The 23,270-nt window shown below is 46.1% G+C and overlaps 1 protein-coding gene across 1 annotated transcript in view; it reads right to left on the reverse strand.

Annotated features, from left to right (window-relative positions):
• The window catches only part of LRRC1 (leucine rich repeat containing 1), a 134,967-nt gene that overhangs the window by 68,467 nt on the left and 43,230 nt on the right, over nucleotides 1-23,270 (reverse strand). The window contains exon 2 of the mRNA NM_001205469.2: nucleotides 16,449-16,566. Within this exon, the coding sequence (NP_001192398.1) occupies nucleotides 16,449-16,566 (118 nt within the window). The remainder of the gene's footprint in view (nucleotides 1-16,448; nucleotides 16,567-23,270) is intronic.

The following is a 23,270-nucleotide window of genomic DNA, read 5'->3' on the forward strand; positions in this document are numbered from 1 at the left end:
CTCATTCCAAAACTGTTCCTGCCCCACTGTCCCTTGTCGCAGTGAAGCATGCATTCTGGCCAAGAAACTTCACCCGGGCTCTGATGGGCCTTTCACAAGGAAACATGCTGCCTTAATTTTGATCACTGACTTGAATTTTATTCTTCCCATCTGGACCACTGAGGAAGGTCATTAACAGTTGCCAACATGGCCAAGTGGCATCTTAGAAATAAGAATAACTTTGGCTGGCAGCACAGTAAGGGCTCCAGAAGCCAGAGCATCTGCTCAGGAAATGCCAGTGACCTACAGGGAGACCTCCTCACCACGGTTCAACGGGCCACACCTAAAAGCTGACTAGTCCAAGATAAGAGCTCAAGGCAGGGACCTTGATGACAAGGTCTGAGTTATGGATAAATAACATGGGGTACATATACACAATGAAACATTAGCCACAAAACAAGAATGAAAGAAGGCCATTTGCAGCGACATGAATGGACTTAAGAGATTATCATACTCAGTCAGTCAGACAGAGAAAGACAAATACCATATGATATCACTTACATGTGAAATTTAAAAAAAATGATGCAAATGAACTCATTTACAAGAAACAGACTCACAGACTCCGTACCAAAGGGGAAATGTGGTAGGGAGAGATAAATTAGGAGTTTGGAATTAACATACACACATTACTATATACAAAATAGATAAGAAACAAGGACTCCTGTATAGCACAGGGAACTCTGCTTTATATTCTGTAATAACCTACAAGGAAAAACAATCTGAAAAAGAATGGATTCATGTGTATGTGTAACTGATTCACTTAGCTGTACACCTGAAACTAACATATTATAAATCAACTGTGTGCTCGTGTGCTAAGTCGCTTCAGTCGTGTCTGACTGCAACCCCCTGGACTGTAGCCTGCCAGGCACCTCAGTCCTGGGATTCTCCAGGCAAGAACACTGGAGTGGGTTCCCATGCCCTCCTCTAGGCACAACACTGTATATCAACTATACACCAATACAACATTTTAAAAATGGAATTAAAAAAGTTAGGAAGGTCTGAGTTAGACGTGGGGAGGGAGGAAACCTTGTGACCCACTCAGTTCCCAGCTGCCGGCTGCCCCCTGCACTGAGCGGGGGCCGCTGATGAGAGACCTGGCCTCTGCTCGCCTTTCCGGTTTCCCTAGGGACCCCATGGCCCCCGGCTCGGGGCCGCCTGTGGCGGGGGATGCGTGTGAGTTACCGGCAAGTGGCCCTCCCACGTGCGTCTGCCTCGCTTAGCAGCAACCCCCCCCCCCCCCCGCCGCCACGTGCGTCTGCCTCGCTCAGGCCCCACCACGTGCATCTGCCTAGCTCAGCAGCACCCCCCCCCCCGGCCCCCGCCACGTGCGTCTGCCTGGCTCAGACCCCGTGTTCCTCTCCACCCAGCACTCACCCACCCCGCTGAACACAGGAAGGCCTGTTCCTCCACAGCCTGCAGCACCGTCAGACAAAGGTGAACAGCGGAGTTAAACCCTTCAGGACAACACCTCTTAACGCGCAGTGGCACCTTCCCCGAGCACCTTCACCAACAAGACACACGTCTGGTACACACGGGCTGATGCTTCACAGAGCCGGAAGAGGGCTGGGCGCCTGCGCTCCGCCTGCTTCGGTCCACATCCACCACCGCGCGCCCACCCTGAGCCGCGGCCCGGGGTGGCGGTGCCTCCCTCACTGCTCTCAACAGGAGACTCTAAGGCAGGCAGAGACTTCCAAACTGCTTCCTCGCCTCCCTCCGCACTGTCCAGTTGCCTGTACCTTATCACATTCTCTGGAAATCCCCGTCCTGATAGTTACCTATCCACTTCTACCTTTCAAGCCTATAGCTTCCTCTTGGTGTTCATGTTTTCTCCAGAAAGTCAAAAAGGCAAAGGTTATTGATTAATTTACCTTGGTAAAACAGTTAAATATTTACCAATAATGGTTCGGGAAATGTTCGCAAACTTAAATGAAGTGAGTGAAAGCAAGACAGAAATATCTACATGCTGCATAACCCCAACTTTGTGAAGCAGGTAATGAAAAGAATTAACAGAATACATAAAAACATTAATGATGACTATTTCTGGGAAGACACAAAATTTGCATACTGGGGAGACAGAACTGTGATTTGGAATCTAACAAAACCTGGATCCACTACTCAATTGCCCTGTGATGAGCAACCAAGTTTTTAAACCTGAGAGATGATTTTCTCAACTGTCAAAAAGGGGGTACAAGCTTCCTTCTTGGAGCTGGTTTAGGATTAAAGGTGAAAACACACAGGCCGTGCGTGCTTGGCCTCACAGCTTATGCCCAGTAAGCCTTCAGGAAGTATTCTGAGGATAAAGATCTACTGGGTTCTCTTGGTTAATCAACCGTGTTTCTTTACGCTGCCTTATTATTATGGTTAACAAGCAACCTGTGTTTTGAAAAACATAAGGTGCTAAAGAAACGATCCTTGTATTTCCCCATTCTACCCTTCCCAGTCATCTCAGGGATGGGTCAAGTGTAATTCACATTATCTAGAGCAAGACATCACTTCAGGGGAAATAGATGGGTAAACAGTGTCAGACTTTATTTTTTTGGGCTCCAAAATCACTGCAGATGGTGACTGCAGCCATGAAATTAGAAGACGCTTACTCCTTAGAAGGAAAGTTATGACCAACCTAGACAGCATATTCAAAAGCAGAGACATTACTTTGCCAACAAAGGTTCGTCTAGTCAAGGCTATGGTTTTTCCAGTGGTCATGTATGGATGTGAGAGTTGGACTGTGAAGAAAGCTGAGTGCCGAAGAATTGATGCATCTGAACTGTGGTGTTGGAGAAGACTCTGGAGAGTCCCTTGGACTGCAAGGAGATCCAACCAGTCCATTGTGAAGGAGATCAGCCCTGGGATTTCTTTGGAAGGAATGATGCTAAAGCTGAAACTCCAGTACTTTGGCCACCTCATGCGAAGAGTCGACTCATTGGAAAAGACTCTGATGCTGGGAGGGATTGGGGGCAGGAGGAGAAGGGGACGACAGAGGATGAGATGGCTGGATGGCATCACTGACTCGATGGACGTGAGTCTGAGTGAACTCTGGGAGTTGGTGATGGACAGGGAGGCCTGGCGTGCTGCGATTCATGGGATCGCAAAGAGTCGGACACGACTGAGCGACTGAACTGAACTGAACTGAGAGCAAGATAAAAACAAAAAAACAGCAGCTAAGTTGGGGGTACTCAAAGAAGAATTTCCCAGAGACCAGGAGCCTCCCGTGTACACCAGGAGTGAGCCGAACATCAGTGAGTTAACCAGGTGAGTCACCCAGGTGCCAGGTCAGTGACAGTTTGCACAAAGGAGAGAAGGCTATGAAAATAGGTGCCACACTAAGAAAATTCAGGTGGGACCAGTGATCAATCTGATGGAGCCAGATGCTGATACCAACATGTCAGCGTATCAGCTGAAGGTATTCTCTACACCTTCACGATCCATATCAAGAATTAAACACCCCATTACAGTGCTTGCAGAATATTCACACTCTGAGAAAAGAATATGGGCTGACCTTGGCCACTGGCCATCCAGAGACACAGTCCTCTCCATAGGAGAGGGCCATCCATACCTACTTCCAAAGGACCTGGGACATTCACATTGTCTAATCTTTTTACTTTGTTTTCAAAAGTAAAACCCCATAAGGTCTTTGTTTTGGGCTTTCCTTGTTCTACACTTCAGGCAACACACCAATCTTTTGCCAAAACAGCACAACAATGACCTCAGAAGGATGGCTTCAGAGCTTCCCAAGAAAGGCCTGCTCCCCCTTAGTAGCTGATGTTCCCTTTCTGGACACAAAAGACATACAAGCCACCTCTCACAGTGGACCACGTCTGCTGGTGGCTGAATTCATTCACCGGGCAGAATTTCATGAGTTTAAATCTCTTAGGATAACTTCTTCCTCTTTTCATCTCCAAATGCGAAGAGTACTTAGTCCTAATATTGTCTCTATTCTTTCTCTCAAAACAGACTAAAACTATCAGCCTTACCTTTATCATGCTCAATGTTCCCCAGAATAATTAAAAGTGCCACCCCTCTGGGCTTCTTACTGAAGCTCCATCCCTTACTAGAAATATGACTTGGAGGCACATCACAGCTTCTTCAGTCCCCAGCTTCCTCATGAGTCATCCTGAGATGCTGCTGATCCAGCTCCCAAGACTGGTGTGTTGAGTAGATAAATCGCAGGTGTGATGAGACAGCACTTGCCTAGCATAAAGCACACAGTATCTAGACGTCACTTCAGGAAGAAGCCTCCCCTACCTGCATCACGGCAGCCTTCAGACCTGCCGGGGTCCTCGCTCTTGCCCTGCATTCTTAGTCTCACGACGCCAATGCAGACCCTCACGGTGTGAAGCGAAGGACTACGATAGGGCTAATGCCAGCAGCCGACCATGTTCACTGCACACAAGGCACTGTTTTAAGTCCTCTGCTTGTATAGCCTCTTTTAAGAGTCATCATACCATCTCACAGACGAAGAAACCGAGAAAGATAGAGCTGAAGCAACTCGTCCAAGATGGTGATTCCTGTCCTGAAAACCTTTCAGGATTCCATGTTGCCTAAAGCAAGTACTTCAAACATCCCTCAAATGTAAAGTGTATTTTCAAAATACACTTTAAACCAGTTTCTAAAAATTCAAATTTTAAAATAATCATGTGTACTTCCGTAGGTTTTATGCTAACTCGTAGCAAATGGGTGGGCACCCACTGGGTTGATCTGTCTCTGAGTTTACACATTTTTGTGCAGATGTGGGGAGGAGTCTACCCTTCTTCTTTGGGGGCATACACCTGAATTTTCTACAAATGGGTCACTCACTGGAAGACTGTGACAGTGCAACAGAATTGAGTGTGTGTGTTTACTAGGCTTCCGTGTGATCAGTGACATGTTGTTTAGTCATTAAGTCATGTCTGACTCTTTTGCAACCCCATGGACTATAGCCCCCCAGGCTCCTCTGTCCATGGGATCTCCCAGACAAGAGCACCGGAGTGGGTAGCCATTTTCTTCTCCAGGGGCTCTTCCCAACCCAGAGACTGAACCCACATCTCCTGCACTGGCAGGCAGACTGTTTACCACTGAGCCACAATATAAAACCATACCATTCCAGGATTCAATTAAATGCAAGTTGCGGCAGCTACTGCTCCTGCCTTACCAACAGCTGGTTTCCCTTCTTCTTGTGTAAACAGCTAACTGCACTTCCAAGCTCCATTCAGTTAAGTTGTGGACATAAAACTGGCCAACAGAACATGGATGGGGATGAAGTAGGCCATTTCTCAACACAGCCCACAAAATTAACCCAGGCACAAACCCCATCTCCCCCTCCCATTGGGGGCCACTAGAAGGAAAATGTGCATCCAAGAAGGAAAAGCCAGATCCCTAAATATATAGAGCAAAGCCTCTTACCCCCCACCTCCCCATTCCATGACCCCCCAGCACATGCGCACGCGCACGCACACACGCACACACACACACACACACACAGAACTGTAGCTGACAGACTGACCGGCAAGTCTCTCATTCTGTTGAGCCCTCGAGATTTCTGCATTTTGTAGCAATAGTCAGTCTCTCTTGACTAATGCACAGAGCTGAGTATAGTCAGAGCAAACCCTTTACAACACAGCAGTGGTCAGCCATACACTGAATCTCGGGACAATTCAGGTAGCTGTAGTTCTTACTATATGCACCAGGCATGTCTCTGATCTTGAGAATGTCTCTGATTTATTTGGCCGCACAGTTTGTGGGTCTTAGTTCCCTGCCCAGGGACTGAACCCAGGCCCACAGCAGTGAAAGCTCCAAGTCCTAACCACTGGACCACCAGGGAATTCCCTCTTCTCTGATCTTTGACGAATTTAAAAATTTTCAGTGAATATCCACTAGGCAAGCACTGAGATATTTGCAATTTTAATGATACCATTGACTCTGTGAATATATAACAAACATTTGAAAATTTTTTTCCAACCAACAACTCAGCTGAGGTTATCCACTTATTAACTCCCTCCAAATTTGCAACTAAAGCATTAGAACTGTTAAAGACTGCATGATTTCAACTTCAAACCAAAAATCTCCATTGTTCTCTCAAGTCTCTTTCGAATCAGTTATACTGTAACTGACACCTCAGAGAAGGCAATGGCACCCCACTCCAATACTCTTGCCTGGAAAATCCCATGGACAGAGGAGCCTGGTAGGCTGCAGTCCATCAGGTCGCTAAGAGTCAGACATGACTGAGCGACTTCACTTTCACTTTTCACTTTCATGCATCAGAGAAGGAAATGGCAACCCACTCCAGTGTCTTGCCTGGAGAATCCCAGGGACGGGGGAGCCTGGTGGGCTGCCGTCTATGGGGTCGCACAGAGTTGGACATGACTGAAGCGACTTAGCAGCAGCAGCAGCAGCAGCAGCAACTGACACCTCTCTGCATGCAGTGAGCACTGTATTTATATAACAATGTAAGTCATTAATGTTGAATTCCTTACATATGTCTGTTGTGCCTGTAGAATTACCTCCTTAAGGGACAGAAGAATTCAGCAAAGAGCCTTACACAAACACAGTAAGTACTCAAAAATGTTGCTTGAATAAAAAATAATAATTATGGGCTATAGTTGATAATCATAAGCATTAAAAAAAAAAAAAAGGCGTGGGTCCATGGGTTTTCCAAACTAAAAAGATTTAAGAATCACAATTTATTATTAGCTTTGAGCAGGTACATATTCAATGCATACAAAGCCAATTTAAAATCCACACCATTTCTATATGCAATCTAGTTTCAGTTCTCAGTCCTGCTCCTCATTCCCTCTTTCCTCCTAGGACTCCTCATCCCTTTCTAAGATGCATCTTTTCTAGCTTAATAAGCTCAGAGCACTGTTTGTGGTCATGGCAACACATGGTTGTCGTCATCCTGATGGAGAGAGGCCATCCAGCCCTCAGCTGCCTGAAGGCTCAGCATCTCCTGGCTCAAGCCTCATTCACACGACAAAACAGGTGACCTCAAAATCAAAAATGAGGGCCTGTGGCCACTCACCCTCAACCACTTTTAGAGCTGGAAACTGTCAACCCAGCACCAACATAAACTGTCTGATTAGAAAGGGAGCAGAGGCTAGCATCCCACTTTTTTTTTTTTGAAGTATAGTTGATTTGTGATCATTTGTGATCATTTCTGCCATACAGCAAAGTGACTCAATTATACATATCTACACATTCTTTGTCATATCTTTTCCATTATGGTTTATCACAGGATATTGAATAGAGTTCCCTCTGCATACAGCAGGACCTTGTTATTTATCCATTCTATATATAATAGCCTCTCCTTCATGAACACAGCCCTTGTCATGGTGAAGGGGCTTGCGTAACCCAGTGAAGCTACGAGCCATCCCATGCAGGGCCACCCAAGACAGATAGGTCATAGTGAAGAGTTCTGAAAAAACATGGTCCAGGAGAGGACGGAATAGCAAACCACTCCAGTATTCTTGCCACGAGAACCCCATGAACAATATGTAAAGGCAAAAAGATATGACATCAGAAGATGAAACCCCCAGGTCATTAGGTGTCCCATATGCTACTGAGGAACAGTAGAGAAATAGCTCCAGAAAGAATGAACAGGCTGGGCCAAAGCAGAAACAATGCCCAGCTGTGGATGTGTCTGGTGGTAAAAGTAAAGCCTGATCTTTAAAGAACAATATTGCATAGGAACCTGGAACGTTAGGTCCATGAATCAAGGCAAACTGGATGTAGTCAAGAAGGAGATGGCGAGAGTGAATGTCAACATCTTAGTAATCAGTGAACTAAATGGACAGGAATGAGCAAATTTAATTCAGGTGACCATTGTATCTACTACTGTGAGGGCAAGAATTCTTCATAATAGCCCTCATAATCAACAAAAGAGTCTAAATGCAGTACTTGGTTGCAATCTCAAAAAACAATGGAATGATCTTGATTTGTTTCCAAGGCAAACCATTCAATATCACAGTAATCCAAGTCTATGCCCCAACCACCAATGCCTAAGAAGCTGAAGTTGAATGGTTCTATGAAGACCTACAACACCTTCTAGAACTAACACCAAAAAAAAAAAAAAAAGATGCCCTTTTTATCATGGGGATTGGAATGCAAAAGTAGGAAGTCAAGAGAGACCTGGATAACCCACAAGTTTGGCCTTTGAGTACAAAATGAAGCAGGGTGAAGGCTAACAGAGCTTTATCAAGAGAAGGCACTGGTCATGGCAAACACCCTCTTCCAACAACACAAGAGAAGACTCTATACATGGACATCACCAGATGGCCAATACTGAAATCAGACTGATTATATTCTTTGCAGCCAAAGATGGAGAAGCTCTATACAGTCAGCAAAAACAAGACCTGGAGCTGACGGTGGCTCAGGTCATGAGCTCCTTACTGCAAAATTCACACTTATATTGAAGGAGGTAGGGAAAACCACTAAGCCATTCAGGTAAGACCTAAATCAAACCCCTTATACAGTGGAGGTGACCAACAGATTCCCTGTCACAGGATGCTGAGCAGAGGTCCCCGTGCGGCAAGTAGGACCTTGTTGTTCATCCATTCTACGTGCAACAGTTGCATCTCCGCATCCCACACTCCCAGCCCATCCCCTCCCCTCCGTCCTCCCCTTAGCAACCACCCGTCTGTTCCCTACGTCCGCGAGTCTGCTTCCATTTCATAGGTAAGTTCCTTTGTGTCATATTTTAGATTCCACATGTAAGTGATACCATATGCTACTTGTCTTTTCTGGCCTACTTCTTTTAGTATCACCATCTCTAGGTCCATCCATGTTGCTACAAATGGCATTATTTCATTTTTATCATGGCTGAGTAATACACCATTTTACATACGCGCATCTTTATCCATTCATTTATCGATGGGCAGTTTAGGCTGCTTCTTGCCATTGTGAATAGTGCTATCAACACTGGGATGCATGAATCTTTTCCAATTAGAGTTTTCTTCGGATATATGCCCAGGGTTTCGTTTTATTTCAGGAGAAACCACTACAATTGTGTATCTTCAATTTAGCCCACTCTAAATTAGTTCGTGTAAATCTAACACTGTTCTGGAAAATTCATCCCCCAGCACAGAGCAGCACAGGACTGAGTGAATAAACTGAATGGGGGAGATGTGGAGAGGAGATGAGGATGAGAGTCTCTAAGCATTTCGAGAACCCAGGATAGACTGAAGAGCATATTAACCTAAAAGATACATTCAAAGGTGTTGACTTCAAACTCAGGGGGCACCTTCTCTATTACGAACCTAATAATTAAAGAGAGAGAGAGAGAGGAAGTTATATAAACCTACAACTTACTGAGAACAATCACAATTTTTCTGAAAAGAAGAAAACAACCATATGAGTTAATAAAGAGTAACAACTCTTTTGGGCTTCCCTTGTAGCTCAGCTGGTAAAGAATCGAGAGACCCCAGTTCAATCCCTGGGTTGGGAAGATCCCCTGGAGAAGGGAAAGGCAACCCACTCCAGTATTCTGGCCTAGAGAAGTCCACGGACTGTATAGCCCATGTGGTCGCAAAGAGTCAGACGTGACTGAGTGACTTTCACTTACTTACTTACTTAACAACTCTTCTATAGTTTTTTGAAATTGCAACCTGAGGCAGATTTTGATTCCTATAAAACTGTCCTGGTTTATTTACCTAAGGTGGCTGTTTTTGAAAACCAATCCACTTGAGGACGTGAAACCACCGGTCTGTGGATCACAAACCAACAAATTCTTAAAGAGCTGCAAAATCATTTTGAGCAGAAGCACTACTTCCAAACTTCCCTTCAAATTCAATAATTTGATAAAATACCACTGATGTTTCTCTATGGCACAAAAGAAAAGGGACAAAGGATCTTTTGCAACGTTTGCAAGGTTTATTCCAACTTTCAGTGTTTACAATGATTCCCATACACCCTCACATCTAAACAAGGCTTCCCAGGGCTTCCTTGATAGTCCAGGGGTTAAGAATCCACCTTCCAAAACAGGGGACAGGGGTTCAATCCGTCGTTCGGGAATTAAGATCCCACAACATGCAGAACAACTAAGCCCGATTCCACAACTACTGAGCCACACGCAACAAAGAAAGATTGGTATGACACAACGAAGACTCTGCAACAAACACCCCACGTGCGGTAACTGAGACCCGACACAGCCAAATCAATAGATAGACTGTCCGTTTTAATTTAAAAAATATACAAGGTTCCCCAAAAAGAGTCTTTGTGGCATGGAAGGGTGATTAGAAAACAGATGCCAAATTTTCTTTCCATATTCACTTTGAAAATAAGTACTATTATCAGGATTTAAAATGTGAGTAGAGGACAATAATATATATATATTTTTTGTGAACCCCTCTTCCTAACAAAAGGTAAAAAGACAGAGGAAGGGCTTGCGGCAGGAACGTGGCAGCACCCGCACAGACGGCAACGGCAGGCCTGTCGCTCTGCCCTGCGGCACAGGGGCTCCACGGGCGTCTCCCCCAGGGGAGTCTCCTGGTCCGTTTTCACAGTGACTGGGACTAAGAAACGCTCTGACAGACAGCATGGCTGAAGTCTAGCAGTGGAGCAGGGCTCCAAGCCCGGTCCCGAACCAGGCAGAGGCAGACGGGGGAAATGGCCTGGCTGTGGCAAGTCTAAAGTCTTCATGGGCAGTGGCCTCTGCCGAACTTGGGCTGTGGACGTATGTAGTCATTACCCCCAAAGGGCCAACTGTTCATCACTGAGAAGGGACTTCTAGGCACATGGGACGCCTTGCTTGCCAGAAAGAGCTTTTTGCAGGGCTCACTGAGAAACACCAAGACTTGATGTCACCAGGTCATTCCAGCAGGCTTCAAAACTGGCCTCAGATGTCATTAAACAAGCCCGCAGCCGCCGACCACGGGCTGTGACCCCCGTCTTACAGCTGGACAGAGGGCAACTAACCCCAGCACTTAGCACACATCCAGCTCTTGACTTTGTGGGATGAGGATCCTGCTGGTGGATTGATCAACTGCTGCTGTTAAGTCACGTCAGTCGTGTCCAACTCTGTGCGACCCCATGGACTGCAGTCCACCAGGCTCCTCCGTCCATGGGATTCTCCAGGCAAGAGCGCCAGAGTGGGCTGCCACTGCCTTCTCCATTGGATCAGCTGTCCCTCTGCCAAGTGTGAAGTGCCATCCTGGTGCCAGTGAGGGTTTGTATTAAACCTACATTTTAGTTTCCTGTTCACTCAAGTTTGCAAAGTAATTCTCCAGGATGTGGGGTCTCTGGCCATGTTTGTTCCACACACAGCATTATTTGCCCCATAAATGAAAGAAACTCAAACCCTCACTGGCTGTGTGCATAATAACAGCATTCCCTCAACTCCATCTACCCCTGTTCTACCTTTATGATCTGTGCCATCCTGGTGGGGCACCTGTGTTCTTTATTATTTACTTCATTCTTTTAAGTTAACTTTTTTTGAGTAAGACTTATTTTTAAAATCACTAACTTGAATGAAAGTGAAAGTCATTCAGTCGTGTCCAACTTTTTGTGACCCCATGAACTATACAGACCCTGGAATTCTCCCAGTCAGAATACAGAAGTGGGTAGCCGATCCCTTCTCCAGGGGATCTTTCCAACCCAGGGATCAAACCCAGGTATCCCACATTGCAGGCAGATTCTTTATCAGCTGAACCACCAGGGAAGAAAGCTATTATCATCAACAGACATAAAAGATAAATATAACAATCAATACAATATAGCTATTAAGTTTTACAGGAAGCAACCTAAAGAGAGTAAAAAAAAAAAAAGTTTAATGAAAAGGAAAAAGTTTAACTCCTCACTCTGATCCAATATTAAAAGCTGCTGTTTTGCAGTGCCACTTAAAAATCGTCTCTAGCAGTGCTGGTAGCACAGGCCTTACATTTGTGGGGGAAAAACTGAACTAAATAGATAATGATACAGTACTGTGATGTAAGTCAAATTACAGCACGGACTATAAAATGTGAATTGCTAACCCTCTGGGCAAGATTCATGATGCATTAAGAAAGTCTGTCCCCGATTCGTGGACAGTGAGACGGAATAGTGCCTTTTCTCACGTATCCAGAAAGCATTCGCCTCCAACCACTAAGAATTGGTGAACAGAGAAAACACATATAAAGTCCAGGCATGAAAGTGTAGTGTGCTCTTCACCACAGGAAACCGCACCAGACCTTAACTTGAAACCTATAGCGCTGGTCCCCTCCCTTGAGCAAGGGAACATCAGCAAAGGGCTCGTTTTGCTCCTGGAATCAAAGCCAACTTGTTCAGTCAGCTCTAGCATCTCACCCTTTAGCCAGGAGGTTAAACCCTGAAGGTTTCCCACCTTCCACACGGGGAAGGTGTGGGGTCGACAGAAGCTAAGTGAATTTGTGCTGAAAGCCACAGGAAGCTGCTGAGGGGATGTTAGGAGAAAGCCGGGGAGTGGGGACAGCCAAAACCCCACCCTCGGTGTGTCTGGCATCCCTTTGGGGCTTCTGAACAATGCAGCATCCCCAGACCCACCCCAGACCGCCTGCATCAGAATCCACATTTTAACAAAACCCTGCGGTTAATCCATGGCACATTCAAGCCTGACGAGCACCGATCCAAAGGGCCTCAGGGGTCTGACACCACCCTCTCCGGTGCCTCCATCCACGGTCAGTGATGCTCTCTGGACAGTCAGAGACTGAGGACGCCAGGAAAGGTTCTACCCTGACAGTGGTCAGCGCCAGCCACAGCCATGCGACAGCTCAGGGACACACAGGACCCTGATCACTGGGCGGGCCACCTCTGCGGGGACTACAGGAGCCTAGTTTCACATGGGCCCCCAGATACAAGCCCCAAACCCTTACAAAAGCCCGCATCTGGAAAAAGTGGGGGTCCCCACGTGGCCTCTCAGGCTGCAGACTCTACCACTTTGATTGACCTGCCTAGGAAATTCACACTCATGGGATTTGATCAGCCAGAAAAAATGAGAGGAGACACGGGCAGATTTGCCTGGTCTGGAAACAGCTCAAGACCCAAGATCCCGTTGGTGATGGTAAAACCGTGACCCTTCTCCGCTCTGTCATCTGTGCAGCTTTTTCACCACCACAAAAAAGCCTCCTCCACGACCTCCCACTGTGCGCGCGCGCACACACACGAACATGTGCACACACCAGAGCAAGCCTCTGCCGTTAGGAGAAGCAGGCGGTTAAGTCCCCCAGCATTTCCACAAGAGCCTGATAAAAAGGGGGCAGACCTGCAGGATCCATCACCAAAGTCCAGACCTGCAGGAGGGAAGGTTCTCCCTGGGAAAGCAAACACTGGGACCTGACTGGGCTTCAGTGACAGCTCATGTCCTCCTATCCACGCTGGAAGGTATAAATGGGTGCGTGAGGAGAGGCACGTAGCCCTTCTTTCTTCCTCTGAATGTTTCAAAAGACACAGCTGATGTGGGAACCAGTACAACTGGCCCCTGACAACACTGAATTCATACGGAGCACGTCTTCCCACAAGAGTCAGTAACGGGACTGCAACCTTCCAGCTCGGTTTTTTCCTCAGCTCCCAAGTAATTGAAGCCAATAGGTCTCCTCTTTCTCGAGGATTTCTGGACCCCTGCTTCTTTTTCTTCTTAACGCCAATTTCAAAAAGGCTATCTGATTTCTTTGGGTTGTGTGATTTCAGCGGTCATTTTTCAAAGTCGCTGCAGAGTTCACAGCCATCCAGTCTTTACCGCTGAGAGCACAGCTGAGACGAGAGAGAGCAGTTTCTATACATGCACCTCAGGCAGGGGAGAACCGGACCTCAGACGGGCAGGATGCCGGACTTCAGACAGGCGGGTGCCGGACCTTAGGCAGGCGAGATGCAGGACCTCAGGTGGGGCGGGTGCCAAACCTCAGACGTCGGGGGATGCCGGATCTCAGACGGTGGCGGATGCCCGGCCTCAGACGGGGGGATGCCGGACCTCAGACCCGGGGATGCCGGACCTCAGAATGGTGGGGGATGCCGGGCCTCAGACGGGGGATGCCGGACCTCAGACAGGCGGGATGCCAGACCTCAGACCGGGGGATGCCGGACCTCAGACAGGGGGGATGCCGGACCTCAGACGGGGGGGATGCCGGACTTCAGACGGGGCGGATGCCGGACCTCAGACGCGGGGGATGCCGGACCTCAGACGGGGCGATGCCGGACCTCAGACGGGGGGGATGCCGGACCTCAGACAGGGGGTGATGCCGGACCTCAGACGGGGGAGATGCCGGACCTCAGACTGGGGAGATGCCGGACCTCAGACGCGGGGGATGCCGGACCTCAGACGGGGCGATGCCGGACCTCAGACGGGGGAGATGCCGGACCTCAGACTAGGGGGGATGCCGGACCTCAGACGGGGGAGATGCCGGACCTCAGACGGTGGGGGATGCCAGGCCTCAGACAGGGGGATGCCGGACCTCAGACAGGCGGATGCCGGACCTCAGACAGGCGGGATGCCAGACCTCAGACCGGGGGATGCCATACCTCAGACTGGGGGGGATGCCGGACCTCAGACAGTAGGGAATGCTAGATCTCAGACCGGGGGATGCCGGACCTCAGACAGGGGGATGCCGGACCTCAGACAGTAGGGAATGCTAGATCTCAGACCGGGGGATGCCGGACCTCAGACGGGGGGATGCCGGACCTCAGACAGTAGGGAATGCTAGATCTCAGACCGGGGGATGCCGGACCTCAGACGGGGGGATGCCGGACCTCAGACCGGGGGATGCCTGACCTCAGACCCAGGCGATATCAGACCTCAGACCAGGGAGATGCCGGACCTCAGACGCGGGGGGGGGGGGGGGGGCGGTGGGGAATGCCAGAGGTCCCCCCGCTGCACAGCAGTGTAAGGGGAGGCTGACTGTGCTCTGCACTGCCGCCCACCTCTGCTGCAGGACAGCCAGTGTCTAGGGCAGCCAGTGACCTGGAGCTGGGGCTAACGGCTGCCTTAGAAAGATGCACTGGGTCAACCAGGCCTCACTCAGTAATGGCCGTCAGATGCGGCCACAAGGGCAGAAGACCACAACAGACAGACTGAAGAGGCTGGTGGTGAGACAGCAGGTCAGCGTGGAGGGAGGAACAGACCACCCACAGACAGAAGAGAGGCCGCGAAAGCCCTAGCGTAGTGTCGGGTGTGGGCCCCAGCGCAACGCTCAGAACGCCAGCTCCACCCCCATTCTCACCACCAAATCCCTTTTACCTGAGGAGAGCCGACTCCCCTGCAACCAAAGAAGACAAACAAGCCCCCCAAGTAATTTTTTCACTTTCTGTAGTACTTTCAAGGGAAGAAATAATTCTCATGACAAACAAAAGCAGACACTATGACAAGAGCATATGACTCGGCCTAAAGACAGTTTCCAATTACGGGATCTGAGAGGGAGCGGCAATTTAAAAGGTGGGGGGTGGGGGGGAGAGGGGAAAGCATTGTTTTCTTCACATTTTCAATGAAGTACTGATTATCACTGCTGCCTTATAACAAGGACCCACAGGAAAATACTATATCCAGAGCTGGGGGCTTCTGCAGAGGACACCACACTGAAAGAGCCAGACCTGAGGGTCGTTGAGAAGGAACCTACAGAGTCTTGTACGAAAGCAAAACAAAACACAAAGCAGGCGTGCAATAGGTGAGGCAGAACAGACTATCGCTGTTATAAACACAGCACATGTGGGCTTATCCTCAGGACATTAGACCAGAGTCCTCGCAAGAACAGAATGCCACCGCTAAAGACAGGGTCCCTGGGAGCTGCCACTTTACCTTGAGGTAACTAATCAAACATGTTCCAGCAAGCCACGGGACCAGTCTACCCCGGGAATGCTCCAAGGCTACAAGACGCAAGGTGAAACCAGGTACCCATTTAAAAGCAAAAGGTTAAACACGATGTAAACACCCTGTCAGGCCGTTCCATTAAAAGGAGGCAACATCACAATGGAATCTGAAAATCAAAATAAACTCACAAACACGCCACACAAATTCAAGTGGGCAGGCCTACCTAGGGCGCAGTCAGAAATAAATAAGACTGACAGAAATGCCTGAAATGGCAGGCAGGTCCATTCACTGCAGCAGAAAGGCAGGTTCTCAGGGGAGCAGCTGAGGGGCCGGGCCACCGCCAGGAGAGACCAGCCCTTCCCCAAGCAAGGCTCCCACCACAGCAGCCCCCAGAGGTCTGGACAAGTGACCACGCTCCCAGCCCTCAGTGTCTCCTCCCATCAAATGAGGGGACAGCTGCCGAGTTCTCAGGCCCCTCTCCACCGCTGTGAATCAGGGTGAACTGACCGGAAGAAAATCAGCACCTAAAATTTGTTTTGTGGCAAACTATTCGATAATGGAAGTAATTTCATCCCAAACATATACATAGCTTTCTTCCTGAACATTCATCCAGCCACATTTACTCAAAATTGCGAACATCAGCATTGGAAGAGACAAACGGACGGTTCACGTGGAACCATTTTCTTCTTACCATTCCGGGACACATCGAGCTCCACCAGCTGCATGAAGTTGGCTATTTCTGGAGGGAGTCGCTGGATCTCGTTATCACTCAGTCCAAGCTTTCGTAACTTGACTAGCTGGAAAAATTGCTGAAAGACAAAACAGGTTTATGTAGGTCTCACAGATATTTGCAATGCAAACTTTTTGCCCAATATGAAATCTAAAACAGTATGTCTTCTAGGGTCTTCCCTGGGGGCTCAGTGGTAAAGAATCTGCCTGCCATTGCAGGAGATGCGGGTTTGAGCCCTGATCCAGGAAGATCCCACATGCCGTGGAGCAACAAAGCCCGTGCTCCACAACTACTGAGCCTGTGCTTGAGAGCCCGGGAGCCACAAGTACTGAGCCCACGCGCCGCAGCTACTGAAGCCTGGGCACCCTAGAGCCCACACTCTGCAACAAGAGAAGCTGCCACAATGAGAAGCCCACGCACCACAGCCAGAAAACAGCCCCCACTTGCCGCAACTAGAGAAAAGCCCGCGCAGCAAATAAAGACCCAGCACAACCAAAGATAAAATAATAAAATGTTTTTAAATGTCTTTTAAAAATTATCAAGGACTGCACCAATGTCACTTTCCTGATCTTAATATTGTACCACAGTCATGCGACGACGTAACCGCTGGGGTAAACGAGGTACACAAGACATTTCTGTGCACAAGCAACACTTATTTCAAAATTAAAAAATTTTCACAATGAACAAGTAACTCAGTGAGAATAGTAATGCCTCCTTTACAGTATCCAGTAGGTGGTCACATTTTCTACTTACAGAAACTGGTATGAAACCTTCTATGTTAAGTAAAGATATTTGAAAATTAGAATAAAATATTTCTTAAACATTTCAAAAGAAATTCCTGTGCATCAGAAAATATATAAATATCCCACAAGTGTGTGTAGGAGAAAAGGAAATATTTTTGGTCAATCTAAAAAAGAGCCTGCACTGGATCCTTGCCTTAAACATGGCACATAAGGCAAATGCCTTCTGCCCCACACCCTTTAAAAACTGTACTAAAATAGCATTAAAGGAATTTATAGGGAGATGGACATAGACATAAAAATACAAAATAAAGGGATGAAGACAATTCAAGATGAGAGGAGATGAAAAGCAAACTAGACATGTGACAAAATCCTTGAAGCAAGGAAACAGATGAATAAATGGCAGTGAATAAAAGAGTCAAAACAAAGCTGAACTTTAAGCCTGTGGAGTGAGTAGCCTGTGGAGATTAGGTACAGGTATCTCTGAAGGAAGGGGCTTCCCTGAGAGCTCAGTTGGTAAAGTATCTGCCTGTACTGTAGGAGACCCCGGGTTCGATTCCTGGGTTGGGAAGATCCACCAGAGAAGGGACAGGCTACCTACTCCAGTATTTTCAGGCTTCCTCTGTGGCTCAGCTGGTAAAGAATCCGCCTGCAACGTGGGAGACCTTGGTTAAATCCCTGTGTTGGGATGATCCCCTGGAGACAGGAACAGCTACCCACCCCAGTATTCTGGCCTGGAGAATTCCATGGACTGTATAGTCCACAGAGTCATAAAGAGTCAGACACGACTGAGCAACTTTCACTTTGGATATAAAGACCATTAAGTCCCCAAAGCCCCTCCTCTGGCTTGCACAACTAAGCAGGGGACTGGAAATTTCCTCCAGAAGAGCTGACTCTAAGACCAGCTAAAATCAGGGATGAGGCACACAACCAGAAACAGGGAAGGGGGTCAGAGCCTGCTCCATGAGATCTACTCCCTTCTCCCTGCAGCCGGGCTTCTCAGCAAGAAAACAGACTAACAGACACAGATTATACAAGAGGGAAGCCCCAGGTTATAAGCCCCATTCAGGCACTCAGAGCTTCAGTTCTCTTTTTTAATTCAGGTGCCTGAATCTCATTTAAACAAAGCCAAGGTTCTTCAGACACGGATAAATAAGACGAGGTGAAACAGCCATAAAATAAGAAGAAATAAACCCTAAGAAATTAAAAACTAGTGCAGCATCAAGGTAAGAATCCAACAAAAGAGATGAAAAATAAAGCTAGAAATCTCCCAGAAGGGACAATAGAAAGACAAAGAGATGGAGAGACAGAATAGGAAAAAAAAAAGGAAAATTAGAGGATAAGGTTGCAAGGTACTAGATCCAATGAACAGATATTCCAAAGATAGAAACTTACAGACCGCAGAGTATAAGTTTCCAGGTTAAAAAGGCCCACCATGTGGCCAGTTACACGAATGAAACAAAACATATAGGAATACCAAAGAATATGATAAAAGTTCGTAACTCCAGAAATAAGATGATTCTAAAAGCTTCCAGAGGCTGAAGGGTGGAGACAAGGGGAAGATGGCAATAACAAAGGATTGGGACTCAGAAGTGGCACTGGACTCAACAGCAACCTTGAAAGTAAGAAGGCAACAGAGCAGTGCCTTCAAAATTCCAAGAAAACATTTCCAACCCACTCACATACCCAGCCAGACTATCGATCAGGTATGATGAATGAATAAAAGACATTCTCAGACATACATGGTCTCAAAAGAGTTATCTTCCTTGCACCTTTCCCAAGAATCCATCAAAATGTGGAAGCAAATCTAAAAGGAGGAAGATCTGAGATTCAGAAACCAGAGAATCAGCCAAACAGAAGGAGACAGAGGCTAAAACAGTGAAGGCATTCCAAGACGGCAGCCAAGCAGCAGGTCCCGAGAGCAGCCAGTTTACACTGAAGAAAATACCAGGGCTCTCAGAGGAGAGCTTGGAAAAAAAAAAAAGACACATGTGAGGGATTATCTGACATGTCTGGAAGTATCAGGAAATTTACTTGGTGACAAATTAGAAAATGAAATAGAGAAAACAAAGCAAGCAAAAAAAGGAAGGAGTTATTAATTCCAGAAAAAAAATACAGCGTAAAAGAAGATATATAGGCAAAATACAAGATTTGATTATGAACAATATTTATGCAGTCATAATATTTTAATATTTATAAATTGTTAAAAACAAATTTTACATTATGTCAATATTGAGAGGATAGGAAAGAAACCATAAGTGCTAAAGACTCATCTTCCACAGAAGGAAATCAGTAAACAACTAAATAGTATTGGGTAAAAATCAAACTGTAAAAGCAAGCCATTTAGCAATGTGGAAGCAAATGTTAACAGAAATCCCAGAGCTGGGGGTTCTCAAAAGCAAGACACTGGAGTGGCGGAGGGGAGGACAAGAGATTTATGGGATTTTTAAAAAATTATTTGCATATATTACCTTGCTAAAAATAGAAATTGAATTTACAAAAGAAAACATCTCCACCAAGACAACAGGGTACTCCAAATGATAGTTGTGAAGGCTGCCAACATTTAATAAGCTTCGTCAGTTTTTTCCTTTAGTAAAAGGGATTGTAACTTACATAATCAAAAAGAAGGCATCATCTTTTGGAAATCAATGGGGCAATACAAAATATAAAAAGTTTTCAAGTCCACTGACATCGTAACAACACTTTTGGGCATCTGTTCTAGTAACATAATTGAAAATAAGAAAAAGCAGCTACGGTGCACAGTATGTTTCTGCATTCTTATCACTAGAAATGAAAAGCATATCAAATAAGAGAAATGACTAGCATGTTATTAAGAACTCAATATTAAGCAACCAAAGATTACTATAAACACCAGAGAACTTCAAAGAGATTGACGATGCAAATATAATTTTAAAAGAAGACAAAATAGCAGGTACTCTATGGAAAAGCACATGTACCTGTTGAGAAGAGAACACAGCAGGGAAAGTTACGCCAAGAGACAAGGGAAATGCATGAACAATTTTATTTTTTAACAAAAAAGATACTTTAATATGAACTACGAATCTCATCAAATGAATGCTACCAATCAGCTATATATAATAATGAGCATGCTCAACAAAAGGACTAATCCTTTCGAGTTCTTCAATCATAGGGCTGAAATTTAATTTCTTAAGGAAAGATTCGGAAATTTCTTTATGTGGGTTATACTAAAGCATTAGCTGACACAAAAGCCATTCAAAAGAGTCACATTTGAATAACAGAGCTTATGCCAGTTGTTCAAAAGAGTCTGACAGTTTCATAATGCATCGATGTGCTTACTCAGGCATGAAAAGCTCACTTTGTTTTCCAGGAAAGCTACAGCTCAAAGGCCATCACCTAATCCATACATTCGAGGACCGTTCAGAAATAATACAAGAAACCAAGTCAACCAGGGACTTAAATCATCAGTGGATAATAAGCTAGTTTTATGCCTGTGGAAATGACAAGCTTCGAATCGCAATGTTCAACAGAAATTCCTAATCCTAACTTTAAATCCTAATTTCAAGCAAGCAAATTTAAGTTGTTCTGCATGTTAAAAACATCCTCAAAAAGGACCTGTCACAAATACTACTTTATTCAACTGGGGACACACAGACCAGATAGAGAAACAGCCCTATCCAACAGCATCCCACAATGAAAACAGCGATTCCTCAATCCTTCCCTCATTATCCTGAGGGGACCCTAATTTGGCATTCAAATGCTTTAAATCAACTACAATCTGTAAGAGAGACACAATATCACTAAGACTGCTTAAATCTTCAAGTGTTGCACTTGCAGACAGTCACAGAGGAAAACTCCAAAACTGTATAAACCCTTCTGCCTTCTCTGGGATGAGCCAGGGCCCACAGGAACAATTCCCACGGCAGTCTTGGCAGGGCGCCTGGGCAGGGCGATCACGTGACGGGGCACACAGACACCATTCTTCAACCGCACCATGTTGATTACAGCGCCCTGGCCCACACCGAGCACATTCTGTACAGTTACATGCAAAGAAACCCAAATTGCCTTGGCCTGCGTTGCCGCGCCACAGTCTTCTTATAGCCACCATTGTTTTTAGTAGATACAGAGTCTTTAATTTGGTTCAACAGAATGTTTCTTTTTCCCATTCTCCATTTCTAACGAGATTCTTTTCCCTTCTCTTGATAAAGTGTTAGTTCCTCTCCCTTCTTAGGAAATCTGAGTCTTAAGAGAGCTGCGTCCTTTGCTATCACCATATGGCCAAGGATCAACAGTCTCCCCAAACTTCCCCATAAGGTGGGGAAAAGATGAACCATTGTTGCAGACTCACCTGGGGAGGACAGCATAAAGAATGGGATTAACCTCCTGAAAAGCTGTCTGACTCTGAGCTGTCAGGACACCAGATGAACTCACACACTTCCTTCTGGGCAGCTTCTAGCCCTTCAGCTGTGATTCCCTGGTGGCTCAGGTGGTAAACAATCTGCCTGCAATGTGGGAGACCTGGGTTCGATCCCTGGATCGGGAAGATCCCCTGGAGAAGGAAATGGCAACCCACTCCAGTATTCTTGCCTGGAGAATCCCATGGACAGAGGAGCCTGTTGGTCTACAGTCCATGCGGTTGCGAAGAGCTGAGCACGACTGAGTGACTGCTTTCACTTTTCAACCCCTCAACTAAACGCTGACCCCTTCCCACCCTACCTAAGTCTCATCACATCCCTGTCCCCAAAGACCTGAACTGCCTTTGTGGTCAACCAGCTTGGCAAAGATATTGTAAACCAGTGGTTCTAATCTCCAGGTGAGAATAATCATGTTACAGTATCTATCATTTTCATCACCTGGCCATGTTCTTCACTATGAGACTTATAAAAAGTGATCATGACTTTGTTACCCAGATAAATTCTTCTAGGTATGTACTTTGCATACTTGTTTAAAAAAAAAATTCACATATTATTCTAGTATATTTTATATATTTGAATGTGCTTGACAGAATTATTCATAATTGCCCAAAACTGTAAATAACCCAAATACCCATCAATAGGACATCTGACAGAAATGTATTCTTACAATGAAATTTTTCATGGCAATGAAAATGAACACTTGCTCTTGGAGTACAGAGAAATCTAGAAATAATATTCAGCAAATAAAATCAGACACCAAAGAAGGCACACTATATTACCCCATTTATATAATGTAGAAAAATCACCAAAACCAAACTTCTTTGTTTAGAGATGCATACAGAGGTGGTAAAAAGTATTTTTGAAAAAGGCAAAGAGGTGATCCGTATTAAATCAAGTTAGCGGCTTCTTCCAGTCGTGAAGGAAACATGATCAGGAAGGGCATGAGATGGGCTTCAGGAGTCCTGCCAATTCTAAACCTTCTAACCTGACTGCTAGTCATAGGTTTTCATTTTATAATTTGTTGTGAGCTGTATATTTATGCTTTTGTGCACTATTAATATGTGTGTTTTATTTCACAATAAGAGAAGTTTTAAAAGTTTTAAACTACTGACTAATCAGAAAGAAAAACACCAATTAGGACCAATGACATCAAATGCCTCACCCTGACAGAGGTGATGGTAATGAAAAGCAATGGCATCACGTCTGCAGGAGGAGAAACAAAAAGGCCAGCAGCAACCAAAACAACAACGTTAGAATGACCACGCTGCAGCCATTAACCGTCACCCTTTATTTACTGTGGGATTCTCTGTGCTCAGCAGTGAGCCAAGGACTCCACTCAGGTCATACTCTGTAGTCATCTCAACATCGCTACAGAGCTAACATCTATGTAGAACGGTCACTGCTGCACAACAAACCATCTCAAACTCAGTGACTCAAAAGCAACACGATTTCTTGAAATTTCTCACATTTCTGTGGGCCTGCTGTTTTCGCTTGAGCTCACTCATGCAGCTTCACTCAGCGAGCGGGTCAGAGGCGCAGGAAGACCACCCCAGCCTCAGCTCATGGTTTGCTACTTGTGCCAACACCCAGCGGGAGCTCCTCTGCTCTCCACAGGCCTCGTTCCTTTGCCATATGATCCAGCGGTTCTC

Source organism: Bos taurus, chromosome 23 (assembly GCF_002263795.3).
Source record: "Bos taurus isolate L1 Dominette 01449 registration number 42190680 breed Hereford chromosome 23, ARS-UCD2.0, whole genome shotgun sequence".
NCBI lineage: Eukaryota > Metazoa > Chordata > Mammalia > Artiodactyla > Bovidae > Bos > Bos taurus.